Source organism: Paramisgurnus dabryanus, chromosome 11, assembly GCF_030506205.2.
Source record: "Paramisgurnus dabryanus chromosome 11, PD_genome_1.1, whole genome shotgun sequence".
NCBI classification, from domain to species: Eukaryota; Metazoa; Chordata; class Actinopteri; order Cypriniformes; family Cobitidae; genus Paramisgurnus; species Paramisgurnus dabryanus.
The window spans coordinates 1041445-1055425 of NC_133347.1; the positions used below are offsets into that span (position 1 = coordinate 1041445).

The following is a 13981-nucleotide window of genomic DNA, read 5'->3' on the forward strand; positions in this document are numbered from 1 at the left end:
ATACAGATTTATTTTTCGCAATGCATTCTGGGTTTCCCCTCTCTCTCTCTGTAAAGGATACATGCAACTAGGTATCTTAGTAGGCAGAAAAGATCCTAAAACTTTGTTTTCGAACAAATTAACATGTAACAATCAACATAAATCTGAACTTTTTCCTAACGTTTATGTTTTGATAAACGCTGCAGGTTGCAAACTCGTGACTTTTACGTCAGTTGCATGAAGTCGGCGACCCTAAAGTAAACTGTCACAGGTGATCTTGGTTTAGAGTCAGACAGGAGCGGACGTGTGTGTGTTTTTATGTGTACACATCTATCCACAGGCTCTGAATGTACAGGACAATAGTGTCAGTGTGCATCACGTCTCAGTGAATCCGTACCTCTCAGCAGGTGTGTCAGGCTCTATAAAGCGGATACAGGCAGGTGCTGACAGCGGCTCTGTAGCAAACACACCTCCCTGTAACTGAAGGCCGAAGCCGATAAGAGGATCTCCTCTCAGAATCACCTCATTGGTCTCTATATGCACAACCTGACCACCAGCACCCACTGTACTCGATGCCAGAGACACTGATAGAGAGAGCAATGAGATGTTTGCACAACAGTTTAGTTGATCAATATTTATTTTAATAATCTGAATAAACCATTATCATAGTTAAACATCTTAACCGTGAGCTTTTTATGCAACCTGCCAAAATAATACAGAATGTGCAATCTCAAATTTGCATTAATCTACTATCTTATAATGCTTACGAGTGACAAAACATAAATGCATTGTTGACTCACATGAGCTCTTGTGATCTTTTCTCTTGTTTCTCCTCTTTGTGACTGTAGAGCGAGGGCTGGAGGGGTATGAGGGCAGGGTACTGCTTTGAAATGTGTTGGGGTATGTTGACGGGGTCCCGCTGTTGTAACTGTGAAAGCCGGATGTATTTGTGGAGATTCCAGATGTCACCGCTGGAGGAGAAAGAAAACTTAAGACCTACAGACAATTTAACCAACAAACAGTGCCTGACTTCTAATGTCTAATCGTATAATATCCACTTGGATACTAGCCTAGTGTGCAGTACGCTGCATACTGTATTTCCTTTTTAAAACAGTATGCAAGGACAAATTTTTTACATTGAAATATGGTAATGTAGGAAGATAAGTGCAGATTAACTGTCCCACGAGTCCCAACTTTTTGCATGAGCCTGCATGTGAATGGTCCAATTGCATTTTTATCAATAACATTTTTAACAAATCGATAAGACATTTGGCAAAATGACAAAGAACGGCAATTTGCAAATGGTTTTTTAAAATTCAATTTAAAAGGGCACATGATCAAATACATTATATTGTTTTATTTAAGGGTTGTAAAACATAATATAAAAAAAAGGTTTAGTTGGTCCATTTAACTCTTGTGGTCCAGTTTTACGCCAATCCATATTTCCGCTATTATCCACTAGGTGGTGATCTTACACAACTTATAAAACACTGAAGCATCCACTGATCCAAAAACAGTAAAAAATTTATGCTTTGATCATTGTTCTTAATCTGATCTCTAAAAAAAAGTCCTTTACAAAAATGCAATTATCTCAGCTTTTTGCTTAAAATTTTATATTTTTGAAGAAATGTACCCTATTTAAGAGATTATAAAAAGAGAACAAATGAAGATAGGATGAAACTTTTTTTTAAAGCAGAGGGTTTGTTCTTTTATTTGATATATTGTATGTTTATATATTTAAAGAAGAAATATCACTGAAAGGCATTAATCTTTTGTGAAAATCATAAAAATTGCTGCCGCTGGCTTGCAACTTTTTTTAAAAAAGTTGTCAGGAAAGAGTTAAAATAGTTATTTGTTCATTAACAATTACTTAATTGATTAATCTTTCCTTCATTTTACTTTTTACCAGCACTCATCTTCCTCCACATTTGACATCCAGTTATAATAATAAAAATAATTTTAGTTATGCCTCTTTAATCAAAATTTGGATTTAAATGCATTGGAATGCATTATTGCATTGTAAAAAAAAATACACAGCATTTTTGTCATATATTTTTGACAAAAATATATTTTTGTTACTTTATCTTAAAAAAAAACACAAATTAAACAATTTCAACTTGATTTTATAAGTTATGTCAACTTATCATAAGCCAAAACTTAAAATAGTAGGTTGAATTGACTTGCGAAATATCTGACTTTTACATCTAACACACATTTATAGACTAATACACACTGTACATTACACACAGACACACAATAGTCACTCACATCGGCAGTGTGATGGCGTCGGGGTGGTGTGACTCCATGCTGAAGGGGATTTTTGGAAGGGTGGAGGAATGCTGACATAGTTCTCACCAGAATCCCACGGACGGTTACTGCTCTTCTGAACACGTACTGCAGGTACCAAACACAAACATAGTAACTCAATTAATCTTGCTAAAAACAAGCTTATAATCCAGCACTCAGTCTTCATTATTTCAAACAGTATTGAATTTTCATACTGACTAATGATTGAAATTCAAAGACTGAACATTGTTGATGTGCTTCGTTCACTCTTTATACACAATGCACATTTATTTCTTGTCATTCTTACATTTCCTGGCCAGCATTAATAAAGTTGTGAGCAGTTGAGGATACATTTTTAAACTTTCTTTTATCAAACGTTAGGAAACAAACGCAAAGGATAAGAGTCATTGTTTGGAAAGCAGACAAAGACAGATCCTTCTATCACACGGCTCTGATGCTAATCAATCTTGATTAAACACACCCGCCGATCATGCTTGTTAGAATAAGCCACACCCATCAGAATAAGCCACACCCATCAGTACAAGTCACACCCATCAGGACATCTAGGATATTTATATCTATTTTTTTGCTCCAGTTTCTTTTCTAGTGGCCGACAATGATGGTCACAAATAATTAAATATAAATTTTACAGTTTGACAAAGAAATCTACCAGAAACCCATATGGCAAAAAAAAAACATTTCTCTGGCCAAAAATATATTTTAACTATATGCTACATACATTTTGTAGAAGGTAAAGCTTAATTAAGTATATTTTTTAATTTAAAAATATATTTTGTTTTAAACTTTATATATTAACATATATTTCAAAATGTATTTTAGGGGCAACAAATACATTTCTAATTTTACAATCCATACAGCAAAAAAAAAAATTCTTGGCCAAAATATGAAGATTTGTATAAAATGTATAATGTATAAAATGTATATATTTTGCATATTTAATTTAAATCTTTTTAAACCTGTTCAAAGTTTTTCTTTCAATGTGACGTGAATATAAATATATATATATATATATATATAAACATTTGTAAACATTTTGAAATATATTTCAGTACATTTTTTTGCCAATTTTTTATATTTTGAAATATATTTAAAATGATATTTGATTTTTTTTGCCGTATGGGAAGGGCTACCTGCTTACATACATATAAAAAAGCAAGCAGTATTTAGTGTACACTGTGTAGTATGTAAGCATTCTGAACAGGACCCCGGTTTCCATTTCTGCAATTTATAATCCATGTGCATAGAAAATAAATCCATATATGAGATTATCAGAGACAGACTGAGACGCCCAATGCTGCAAGACGGTGTACAAGTCATTTGACAAGTGCTGTAAATATTCATAGTGCATTGCTGGAAAATCCAATGATACAGTTAAAATAAAGATTTCTGGTAACATCATGAAGCCTCAAAGCTGGGATACAGAAGAGTTGTGTGTGCGTGTTTGATCTTAAGTCTCTAGGGTAGAGGAAGTCTTGCCTACAGCACACTGCATATTAAAATGACTCATGATACATGTAATAAAGTGGCCCAAAGCTGATTACTAACAACCAATATAAACCCAACATGGCACACATAAAGGTCAGAGAGATAGAAAGCAAGAGATGACAGAGAAAAAGAGAGGAAGATGTTGCAGCTGAAAATTAACAGATATGAATTTAATTTAAATTATAAATATGGAGTAGAAACAAAAACAGGATCAAGAAATCATTGGGTATACAGTAGTGCACATCCATCTCGTGTACCACTGAATCACATACAGTACTGTCCAGAATACACTGACATTTTTTGCATTAATCCATAAATGTTAGATAATATTTAATAATTTTGTTAAAAATATTTGTAATATTGGATAAATGTAAGATAGATTTAGAGTTTTAAAAAGTACCACGCTACATTGCTGTGTACAGAAAATATTTGTGGGTATTATCCATTACTATACTTTTGCATGTGTGGATGTAATAGACAATGTGTGCACAGACCTGTATCGTGCACAGGTATGGTGTGTTGAGAGGGCAAAATTTCTAGTTTGGTGAGGTCAGAAGAGCTTGACAGGAGTTGTTGTGCCTCCATCAGTGAGCAGTGCTCTGTACTCATGCCATCTATAGCCAGCAGAATATCACCGACATGCAAAGCACCACACCTGAGAGAGAGCGACAGGTGACAGACAGAAAGAGAACAGAAGAGAAAAAGATATAAGTCATGTGATAACAAGAGTGAGAAAGTAGTGTATAATGAGCAAAGCGAGAAAGCGGCGGTGAGTCAAAAGATGGGAAGGTGTGAAAAGAAAAATCTGAGGCGCTAAAGACATAGCAAGAGACAGTTGAACGTAAAGTTCCTTTTTACTGTAAAGACCAACAGAAAGAAAACAGGGTGGCTAGTGACCCCAATATAAAATTGTATGTTGATTCCATGTGAATGCTTTATTCTGATTGGTTGACAAACCTTGTAAGGGTGTGCATTATTTTTCAATAAACACACACCTATTAAGTAATTCCAGGTCTGTTGACTGCAGTGTAAACCTCGGGTGAGCAATTATTCCTTACATAACAATTGATTAACTGTAGAAATCATATAGTTTTTGGGTTTTAAATGTAGCAAAACCATGGCTAATTTTCAAGATTAGCTGTGTTTCCATCAAAGATTCACGCAAAACTTTAGCATTATTTTCTGAATGTCGACAAAAAACTATTGCAAAATGACGACTTTCCATTAATCGGTGTTATGCAACTAAAACTTAATTTTGTTGTCTCGCAATAAGTCATTCCAAAAACCATGCCGTCAGGTGTGTTCGATTTCATACGGTGCTTCACAAACCGACATGCAGATGACATCAAAATGGTGGTATCTACCACGCCTCCTCTGGCCCTGTCCCAAATGGCACACTCCGGACTTGTGGTCCTCCTCAGAGTTCACACTTTGATGAAATCATGAAGTGCAGACTTTAGGGACCCTTGATGCGAGTACACGTTGGTGCACCGTAGTCATATTTTGGGACAGACTTGAGCGTCACGCCGGAAATAGAAAGAGAAGTTGCCCGTCAGTGTGAACTTCTCCCTTCCGACGTCTGATTGGTCTGATTGCTCTTTCGCAAGGACTTCTGGGTTGGTAAAGTGCGCGAAGCCTGTTGCAGTGCGGGCTTTGCCGAAGACTTCATCAAGGGGGCGCTGATTCTTATATTACTAGACCTTAGTGCAGCCTTTGACACAATAGATCACAGAATCTTACTCAATAGACTAGAAAACTATGTTGGTATCAGTGGTCAGGCGCTAGCCTGGTTTAGGTCATATCTAACCAATCGCTATCACTTTGTTTATGTAAATGAGGAAGAGTCATTTCACTCCCTGGTTAAATACGGTGTACCGCAGGGATCAGTTTTAGGTCCTATCCTGTTCTCGTTATACATGTTACCCCTAGGAGACATTATCAGGAAACATAACATAAGTTTTCACTGCTATGCGGATGATACCCAGCTTTATATCTCCTCGCATCCCAGCGAAACACACACGTTTTCTAAGCTAAAAGACTGCATTAGCGATGTTAGTGACTGGATGGCACATAACTTTCTTAAGCTCAACTCCAATAAGACAGAGGTACTTATTATTGAACCAAATCGCTACAAACATAATATGTCAGATTACAAATTGCACATAGATGGCTGTACTGTGGTGCCATCTTCCACGGTTAGGAACTTAGGTGTGATGTTTCGACAGCAACTTATCCTTTGATAGTCATATCGCCAACGTCTGCCGCACAGCATTCTTCCATCTTAGAAATATCTAAAAAATACGCCATATAATGTCTACATCTGACGCAGAGAAGCTTATTCATGCTTTTATGACCTCTAGAATAGACTATTGTAACTCGCTACTCGGGGGATGCCATTCAAATCAGGTCAACAAGCTTCAGCTAGTTCAAAACGCTTCTGCAAGGGTACTTACTCGATCTAAAAAGTATGACCACATAAGCCCAATTCTGGCATCTTTACACTGGCTACCAGTTAAATATCGCATCCAATTTAAAATATCACTAATCACCTACAAAGCTTTAAATGGCTTAGCACCCTCATATCTTAGAGAATTACTATCAGAATACAATCCATCACGCACACTACGGTCGCAAAACTCTGGCCTATTGATTATCCCTAGACTATCAAAAGTGTCTAAAAGTGGAAGATCCTTTTCCTACTTAGCCCCTAAGCTCTGGAATGATTTACCAACCGATGTCCGAGAATCAGACACAGTCGATCATTTTAAATCTAGACTTAAAACTTTTCTCTTCAACAAAGCATTCGCATAATTTGTCTAGTAAAGGTTCTTAACTCGCAATAGTTATTTTCACGGAACAAAGCACTCACGGTCATAACACAGACCAACCAAATAAATAAATAAAAACCTTTTCTGCATGAACACTTAAAATGAATTGCATTAAATAGTTTGCCACCGTTTGCCACTGAACCTGCATTAACGACGACAGTGGGGCTTCCGGCCTTAGTCAAACGGTTTGGCACGTATGGTTGGATTGCGATTTTGGTGCTTTCGTGTGTCTTGTGAATAGTATGCCATACAGACCCGTTTGCCACTGAACCTGCATTAACGACGACAGTGGGGCCTCCAGCCTTAGTCAAACGGGTTGGTATGTATGGTCGGTTGCATTTTTCGTGCTTTCGTGTGTCTTGTGAATAGTATGCCATACATACCCGTTTGCCACTGAACCTGCATTAACGACGACAGTGGGGCCTCCAGCCTTAGTCAAACGGGTTGGCACGTATGGTCAGGTTGCGATTTTGGTGCTTTCGTGTGTCTTGTGAATAGTATGCCATACAGACCCGTTTGCCACTGAACCTGCATTAACGACGACAGTGGGGCCTCCAGCCTTAGTCAAACGGGTTGGCACGTATGGTCGGGTTGCGATTTTGGTGCTATCGTAAGTCTTGTGAATAGTATGCCATACAGACCCGTTTGCCACTGAACCTGCATTAACGACGACAGTGGGGCCTCCAGCCTTAGTCAAACGGGTTGGTATGTATGGTCGGGTTGCGTTTTTCGCGCTTTCGTGTGTCTTGTGAATAGTATGCCATACAGACCTGTTTGCCACTGAACCTGCATTAACGACGACAGTGGGGCTTCCGGCCTTAGTCAAACGGGTTAACACGTATGGTCGGGTTGCGATGTTTTTGGCGTTTTCTCCTGGTCCTGTAAATGGTATACAATATAGACCCGTTTGCCACTGAACCTGCATTAACGACGACAGTGGGGCTTTAGGCCTTAGTCAAACGGGTCGTCAGGTTTCATTTTCTCTTAAAGATCGGAAGGTGACCCTTATTTACCCTCGCATTGGGCCCCCAATTTGCTAAATCCGCAACTGTGTATAACATAATTATGCCGCAATAGTTAGTCTGTCTGGAACTAAGCTGAGTTAAACCACATCACTGTGTGACACTTCAATACATATGAACGGCCGCTACGCTAATACGATTTTGTTTTTCTCTCCCTGTCTCGTCCTCGTTCCGAGGACAACGAGACAAACAGACCCAGTCCCGGTAGATGTGAAAGTCGGCACACCTCTGATCTACTGGCCGTCCTTCAACGTTATGCCCAGCTGATGCCTGACCAACGATCACCGGCAGAACCCGCTTAATCTCCGCTAAATCTCATTATCCGTTCTCCCAAGGGTTTTTCCCTCCTAGGACTTATTTTTCCTCGGATAAAAGCCCGGGGTTTTTTTTTCTCCTAGGGGGTTTTTCACCCCGGGGAGGCAGCCTTTTTGGGCTTTACCTAGCTTCCTCTTCTATACGTTGCTTTAGTAATACGTGCACTTATAATATTGAGTCATAGCCGCAGCAAATTTAACTGCTCATGCTATCATGTATTTTGTTGTGCTATCTGTCGTTTTTCTGTGTTTTTCACTGCTTCTATTTATGTAAAGCTGCTTTGAAACAATTGACTTTTGTGAAAAGCGCTATATAAATAAAATTGAATTGAATTGATGAGCACACTTCGACATGTAAAAACATGAGACACACTACAGACTCTTAGACTAAGCGAGCCTGCGCAATTTAAGGCCACGAGACCGAAAGTCCACATGAAGTGCGCCATTTGGGACAGGACCTCTGTCTTGTCTTTCAATCAAACATACTGCAGCAAATTTAAAGAATGATCATGTGACTTTTACACACGTCAGGTGACCTGTAAATGCGAAGAAAAAAAATATTTCCACTGCAGTTTTGCAAGATATTCCTTGTTCGAAGTCCTTAAAAAACCAACTCATCCAAACACAACGGCTTTTTTTGCAATTGGCCGCATCTTTTAATTTGCTAATTCAATTTGCGCAATTTAAAGGGGAATGGAAACGCAGATAGGGTTTCATCTTGTGTTTAATGGACGAAAGGAAATACTTTTTTTGACACAAAACCTCTGTAGCTGTCAGTATATTTGGGAACTGATGCAATGACCACCAGTCAAATATAATTTAACTAACAAATTTTTAACTAATTTGAATCAATTTGATTTGTTGTATTAGCTAGAGAAATATGATAGAGAAATTTAGGGCAACATTATTTTCAGTGTTACAGATGTAGGTTTGTGCTATTCATCATGTTTCGATGTCTGTTTGTTTATGCAGGTATAATCGTTAGTTTGCACTGCAGGTATTTGTCCTCTTTACCTGTCTGCAATACTAGCAGGTTTGATTTTCTGGATTGTGATGACCTGTTTGTTCCTGTAGGTGGAAATAGTGAGACTGAGTCCCAGTACTGAACCTGTGGAGCGAGAGATCTCCACCTGCAATGGCCCTGAAGACTTCTGTACTGAATCTGACATCAGGCCGAAACCAGATACAGAAGCAAAAAAAAGAAATGCACAGGCAAAGAAAACAAAATATAGATTAGAGAAATTATTATATTATAAAAAATACAAGAGCAGAAAATTGATTTAGGGTTCTCACTCTAGTACATACTTAAAAGAGACCTGCATTGGCATACAACAAGAAAGCAGACCTATACAATAAATATGCAATACTTAAGATTATTTACTTTTATAACAATTTTATTTGACATGCTTTATGTTTTAAATCTTTGCCCAGTTTAAGTCAAGACTTGAAACTAATTGAAACAGGAGACAGAAGTGAGATTATAAAAGGATTTTCCCAGAGGAGTCCATTAAATCTCATTGCTGTCTAGGTGAAACAAATAAGATATAATAGAGATCTAATGGCAATTTGTCTTTCCTATGGGATCCTAGCAGGCAAAGCAATACGTTTCTTCTCTAATTAAGGCCTCGTGAGAGTCTCTGTGCATACAAGCATGTTGTGTCTGCATGCACGTGCGCGTCTGCTCACCCATGACGGCGATGTCGTACTCGATGAGGAAGAAAGCCTCGTGGCTGCTCTGCATGATCAGGGTCAAAGCGTCAGCATGTTTCTGTCGGTTCAGAGCAACTCCGTTCACACTCAACACACGGTCGCCTGGTCGCAAGGTTCCCTCCCTGACAGAAAGACAGACAGGTTTAGAGACATATAGGGAAACGTGAATGGATTAATTCTGCACAACCGCTGTAAATAAAAGTGCCACAAAGTCATGTTGCATTATTATGCAAAGATTTATAAATCAGTTTTTTGAAAAGTGTACCTGGACTCGGCATACAGTACGTGTACACTACAATGAGCCTGTCACCAAAATCTGAAATCTCACGTCATATTTGTGTGCACATTTCTGGCTGTTTTCTACCCCACTTACACTTCTAATGTCATCAGACTATGCTAAAGTAAGCATGTGTGCCTCCAAAACTACAAACATACACAAAACCACTTTACATCATATAAATAACAACACAAAACAGCATTGATTCACGATAATACATTTTTACCTCCATCTGCATGACATGGCTGTCTGGATAAATGTTGTGCAATGTGCACACAAACACAAACGTACTGAGTCATAGTCTCACCTGTCCGCTGGTCCTCCAGGCCTGACGTAGGTCACCACTAGAGGTCGGGCCTTATGCCAGTCCTCATGAAAACCTCCTAAAAACAAGTTAAACACACCTGACATGCACACCTGATCCCCTTAGATATAACACACAACTCAACACACATTTACATACACGTTACACACCACATCCCTTAAGAGGAACATCACAGAAAACACAATGGTGATGTTGAATTTTTGATTAATAAATGCTTTTAAAACCATTTTCGGAGATTTGTTAAGGAAATGCAGTGTTTTGTTTCAAGATTTAAATCTAAATTTACTCTTTTAGTGCATTCAAGCTATGTCGGACGTATATAATAGCATTGCAATGTAACATTAATTTGTATTAAAAACATAAAAAGCAAAACACAGGTTGTGCATTATTTTCTGTAAGTAGGGTTGCCAAATCTTGTATTTTTGTGCAATTTATTAAAAGAAGATACAACGGCATCTTGCACAGACTAAAGTGACTTTGAAATAAACACGATTGACCGGCTTGTAAATACTTAAAATAATTTTCCATAGTTTCTTAAAATATGCGTTATTGTGTTTTGGTTTGGTTTTACAAACTAAGGAGAGAGTCAAAATTATTGCCCAATCTTAAGTATGTCACAGATCTTTAGTATGTTATTGTTAATAGATCTTAACAGTAATATCATTTCATTTAATTCAAATTTATTTCTTTAATGCTTTTTACATTTACAACACCTGGTGTAACCTGGTGTTATTTTCATGCATTTTTTTCATAAGATTGCCATACTAACTGTGTTTGTAGTTTTATAATCAAACCATTATGTTTAGATTTCACATGGGGACCTCTAGAAAGTCCAAGGGGTCCCCAAAAATTTCATAGGAAAAGACAAAGTAATTAATTCGTAAAAGTCTACTGTCTGACATTTACTATTAACTGTATATAGCCAAATAATGTGTAATTGTTTCTTCATGCTAAAAATAAAAATAATTATTATTATATAAAATTTATGTATAACTGGATATATATTTTAGGAAAGGGGTCCCTCGGAAATGGTTCATCATATTTGGGGTCCTTGCCATCATCGTCAACTTGAAAATATGATGAAATACAACGTCTAGTTTAAAAACTCCTGGTTCAGGGGATCCTGTCTTTCACAGGATCTCAGTTTTGGGTCATTAGTTGATGGTTCAGTACCTCTCAGAACGAAACCAAAGCTGTTGCCCTCTTTCTCCACGCGCACTTCGATAGTTTTTGAGATGACACTGCATGGATTGCTGGGAGCTAAATACACAAAGAAGAGTCGGTGTTATTCCCACAGCATGGATCTACAGACTAAAACCCAAACATATTTGTTTCCACACAACCAAACAAACAGATATACTTAAAGGTGCAGTGTGTAATTTTTTAAAAGATCTCTTGACAGAAATGCAAAATAATATACAAAACTATTGCATCAGGGGTGTATAAAGACCTTTTTATAATGAACCGTTTTGTTTTTATTACCTTAGAATGACACGTTTTTATCTACATACACCGAGGGTCCCCTTACATGGAAGTCGCCATTTTGTGCCGCCATGTTTCTACAGAAGCCCTTAACAGACAAAGTGTTTTTACTAAGTTGTCTGCGTCGATGACATGTTTTTCCGGTGGCTATGCGTTTTTAAAAGCGAGGGGTGAGCAGTGGTCTGAGCCGTTGGTTGCAATTTGCAACCTCACCACTAGATGCTGCTAAAATTTACACACTGCACCTTTAACAAACATGTTTATATCACAGAAACACATACTGGGTAGATTTAGTACACATTAAACACCTGTTTAAAAGAGCAGCATCACTGGTCACCAACCCATACAATAGTATACACAAACATGTTTTACTAACTTGACCAGCATAAACAAACACCAAAATTTATTCTGGTCTTTGCAGCAGGGCAAATAAATCGAGATTATGGATGGAGATGAAGATGAATAAAGATGCAGAGTTTGTATCCGTACCGAATGGAGGAAGCTCGTACTCCACCTCCAGCACCACACGCTCACCGATGTTTTTCAGCATGCTGATGATCTCATCATGTCTCAGTTTGGACAGGTTTATCCCGTTGACTGATTTGATGTAGTCACCAACATTGAGCTGGTCACTCCTGACACACATACATGAATATAGAAAGATAATAAAAACTAAATTAAATTGTTATATCATATTTGTGGTGATAAAATAATATATATAATATTTATAGCAGGTTTGGGCAACCCATACTAAAAATCAAGTTTGTGTTTGTGTACTGTATGCATGCACATACAGTAAATATAGCTACAATGATGTATTATTAAGATTCTGTGACAATGTTTCATACACCGAGCACATGACATGCCAACATGACATTGTGAGAATATCTGCTGTAAAAAAATATGTGGTGGCTTAATGTGGTAGTGGTTTTGCTGCAGATACCTGGTTTGTGTGCGTGCATGTGTGTGTGATGAAAGCAGAGATGACTTCTCGTGTAGTGTTTGTAGAAGCTAATTTAAGCTGCTGCTGTCATCCAGCAGTCAGATTTTTGCCTGTAAGCACCGTGTTAACATATACAGCGAACACCACACGCTCAATACCAACACAATAACAAGACACTAAAGTTGTTAATTTACACACGAGCGCATAACTTAAGGCAAAATGAAAATATTCACATTGTGAATTACATTGTGAGGTCGCACGTCTGTGGGTTTGTTTAAAGAGCACCTATAGTCTGTTTCACGATTTTACATTTCCTTTGGGGTGTAAGTGTGTATTAGTTCATGTTAACGATATGTAAAAGGTACAAACCCCAAAGTAAACAATGATGCGAGTTATCGTCTCCAACGTAAATCTCTTTTCTTGGACTACAACAAACACACGGATTGTAGGCAACAGTTTGCTTCTTGGGATTGGTGATGTAGACAAGACCGACATTATCATAATTCCTCACAGCCTGTAAGTTAACTCCTGTTAGCATTGCATTGTGACCGAATCTTTCAAATATGGTAAGGAGCGTCACATTTCTGGCTGAAGTCAAAAGTATTCAGGCTTATCACATACAGGTTAGCTGGCCAATCAGGGACCAAGTTTTGTACAAAATCAATGCATTTGAGGAAGACAAGGATATCTGGAGCTACAGAAATGTACGGTATGTGGAAAATAATGTGTTTTTAACCATAAAGCAAGCAAACATATTGTATTATACATAAATATGACTCCACTTGAAAACATAGAACTCTATATAAACTTTATAAAATCTACCTCGTAAACGTCTCTAATATTTTTCAACAAATATTTTCAGAGTTTCTAGACTTCCTAGAGTTTTAAGTCGTAAAGTAAGATTAATACGTTACACTGTAAAAAAAATCCGTAAAAATTACAATGTTATTGCAGCTGGGTTGCCGGAAATTTACCGTAGATTTACGTTTATGTTATTTACTAGCAAGAGTTTGTTCAAAGTAAAATAAATTTTAAATATTAACAAGTCTTTATCTTTAAAGAATAAAACTTTACAATAACAGCCTCATGCAAAGCATTCTGGGAACCAGAAATCATCATCAACCTTTTTCTGTTTTTGCTTCAGATTTTGTTTTCCAGAATGTTTTGCTTGATACTGTTTTTTTTTAGTTTTACTCTGTAAAGACAAAGACTCGTAAATGTTTAATGTTCATTTAACTTTGAACAAACTCTTGCCAGAAAATAACATAAATGTAAATCTACGGTAAATTACCGTCAACCCAGCTGCAAT

At 37.4% G+C, this 13981-nt stretch overlaps 1 protein-coding gene across 3 annotated transcripts in view; it reads right to left on the reverse strand.

Moving 5' to 3' along the window:
• grip2a (glutamate receptor interacting protein 2a) overlaps positions 1-13981 on the reverse strand; it is a 55613-nt gene that overhangs the window by 14654 nt on the left and 26978 nt on the right. For all 3 annotated transcript variants that reach the window (XM_065248159.2, XM_065248160.2, XM_065248163.1), the window contains 9 exons: positions 12219-12364; positions 11421-11507; positions 10230-10305; positions 9622-9767; positions 8950-9097; positions 4266-4426; positions 2248-2373; positions 780-950; positions 377-563 (listed from right to left, as the gene is read on the reverse strand). In XM_065248159.2, coding sequence (XP_065104231.1) covers positions 377-563; positions 780-950; positions 2248-2373; positions 4266-4426; positions 8950-9097; positions 9622-9767; positions 10230-10305; positions 11421-11507; positions 12219-12364 — 1248 coding nt within the window. The remainder of the gene's footprint in view (positions 1-376; positions 564-779; positions 951-2247; positions 2374-4265; positions 4427-8949; positions 9098-9621; positions 9768-10229; positions 10306-11420; positions 11508-12218; positions 12365-13981) is intronic.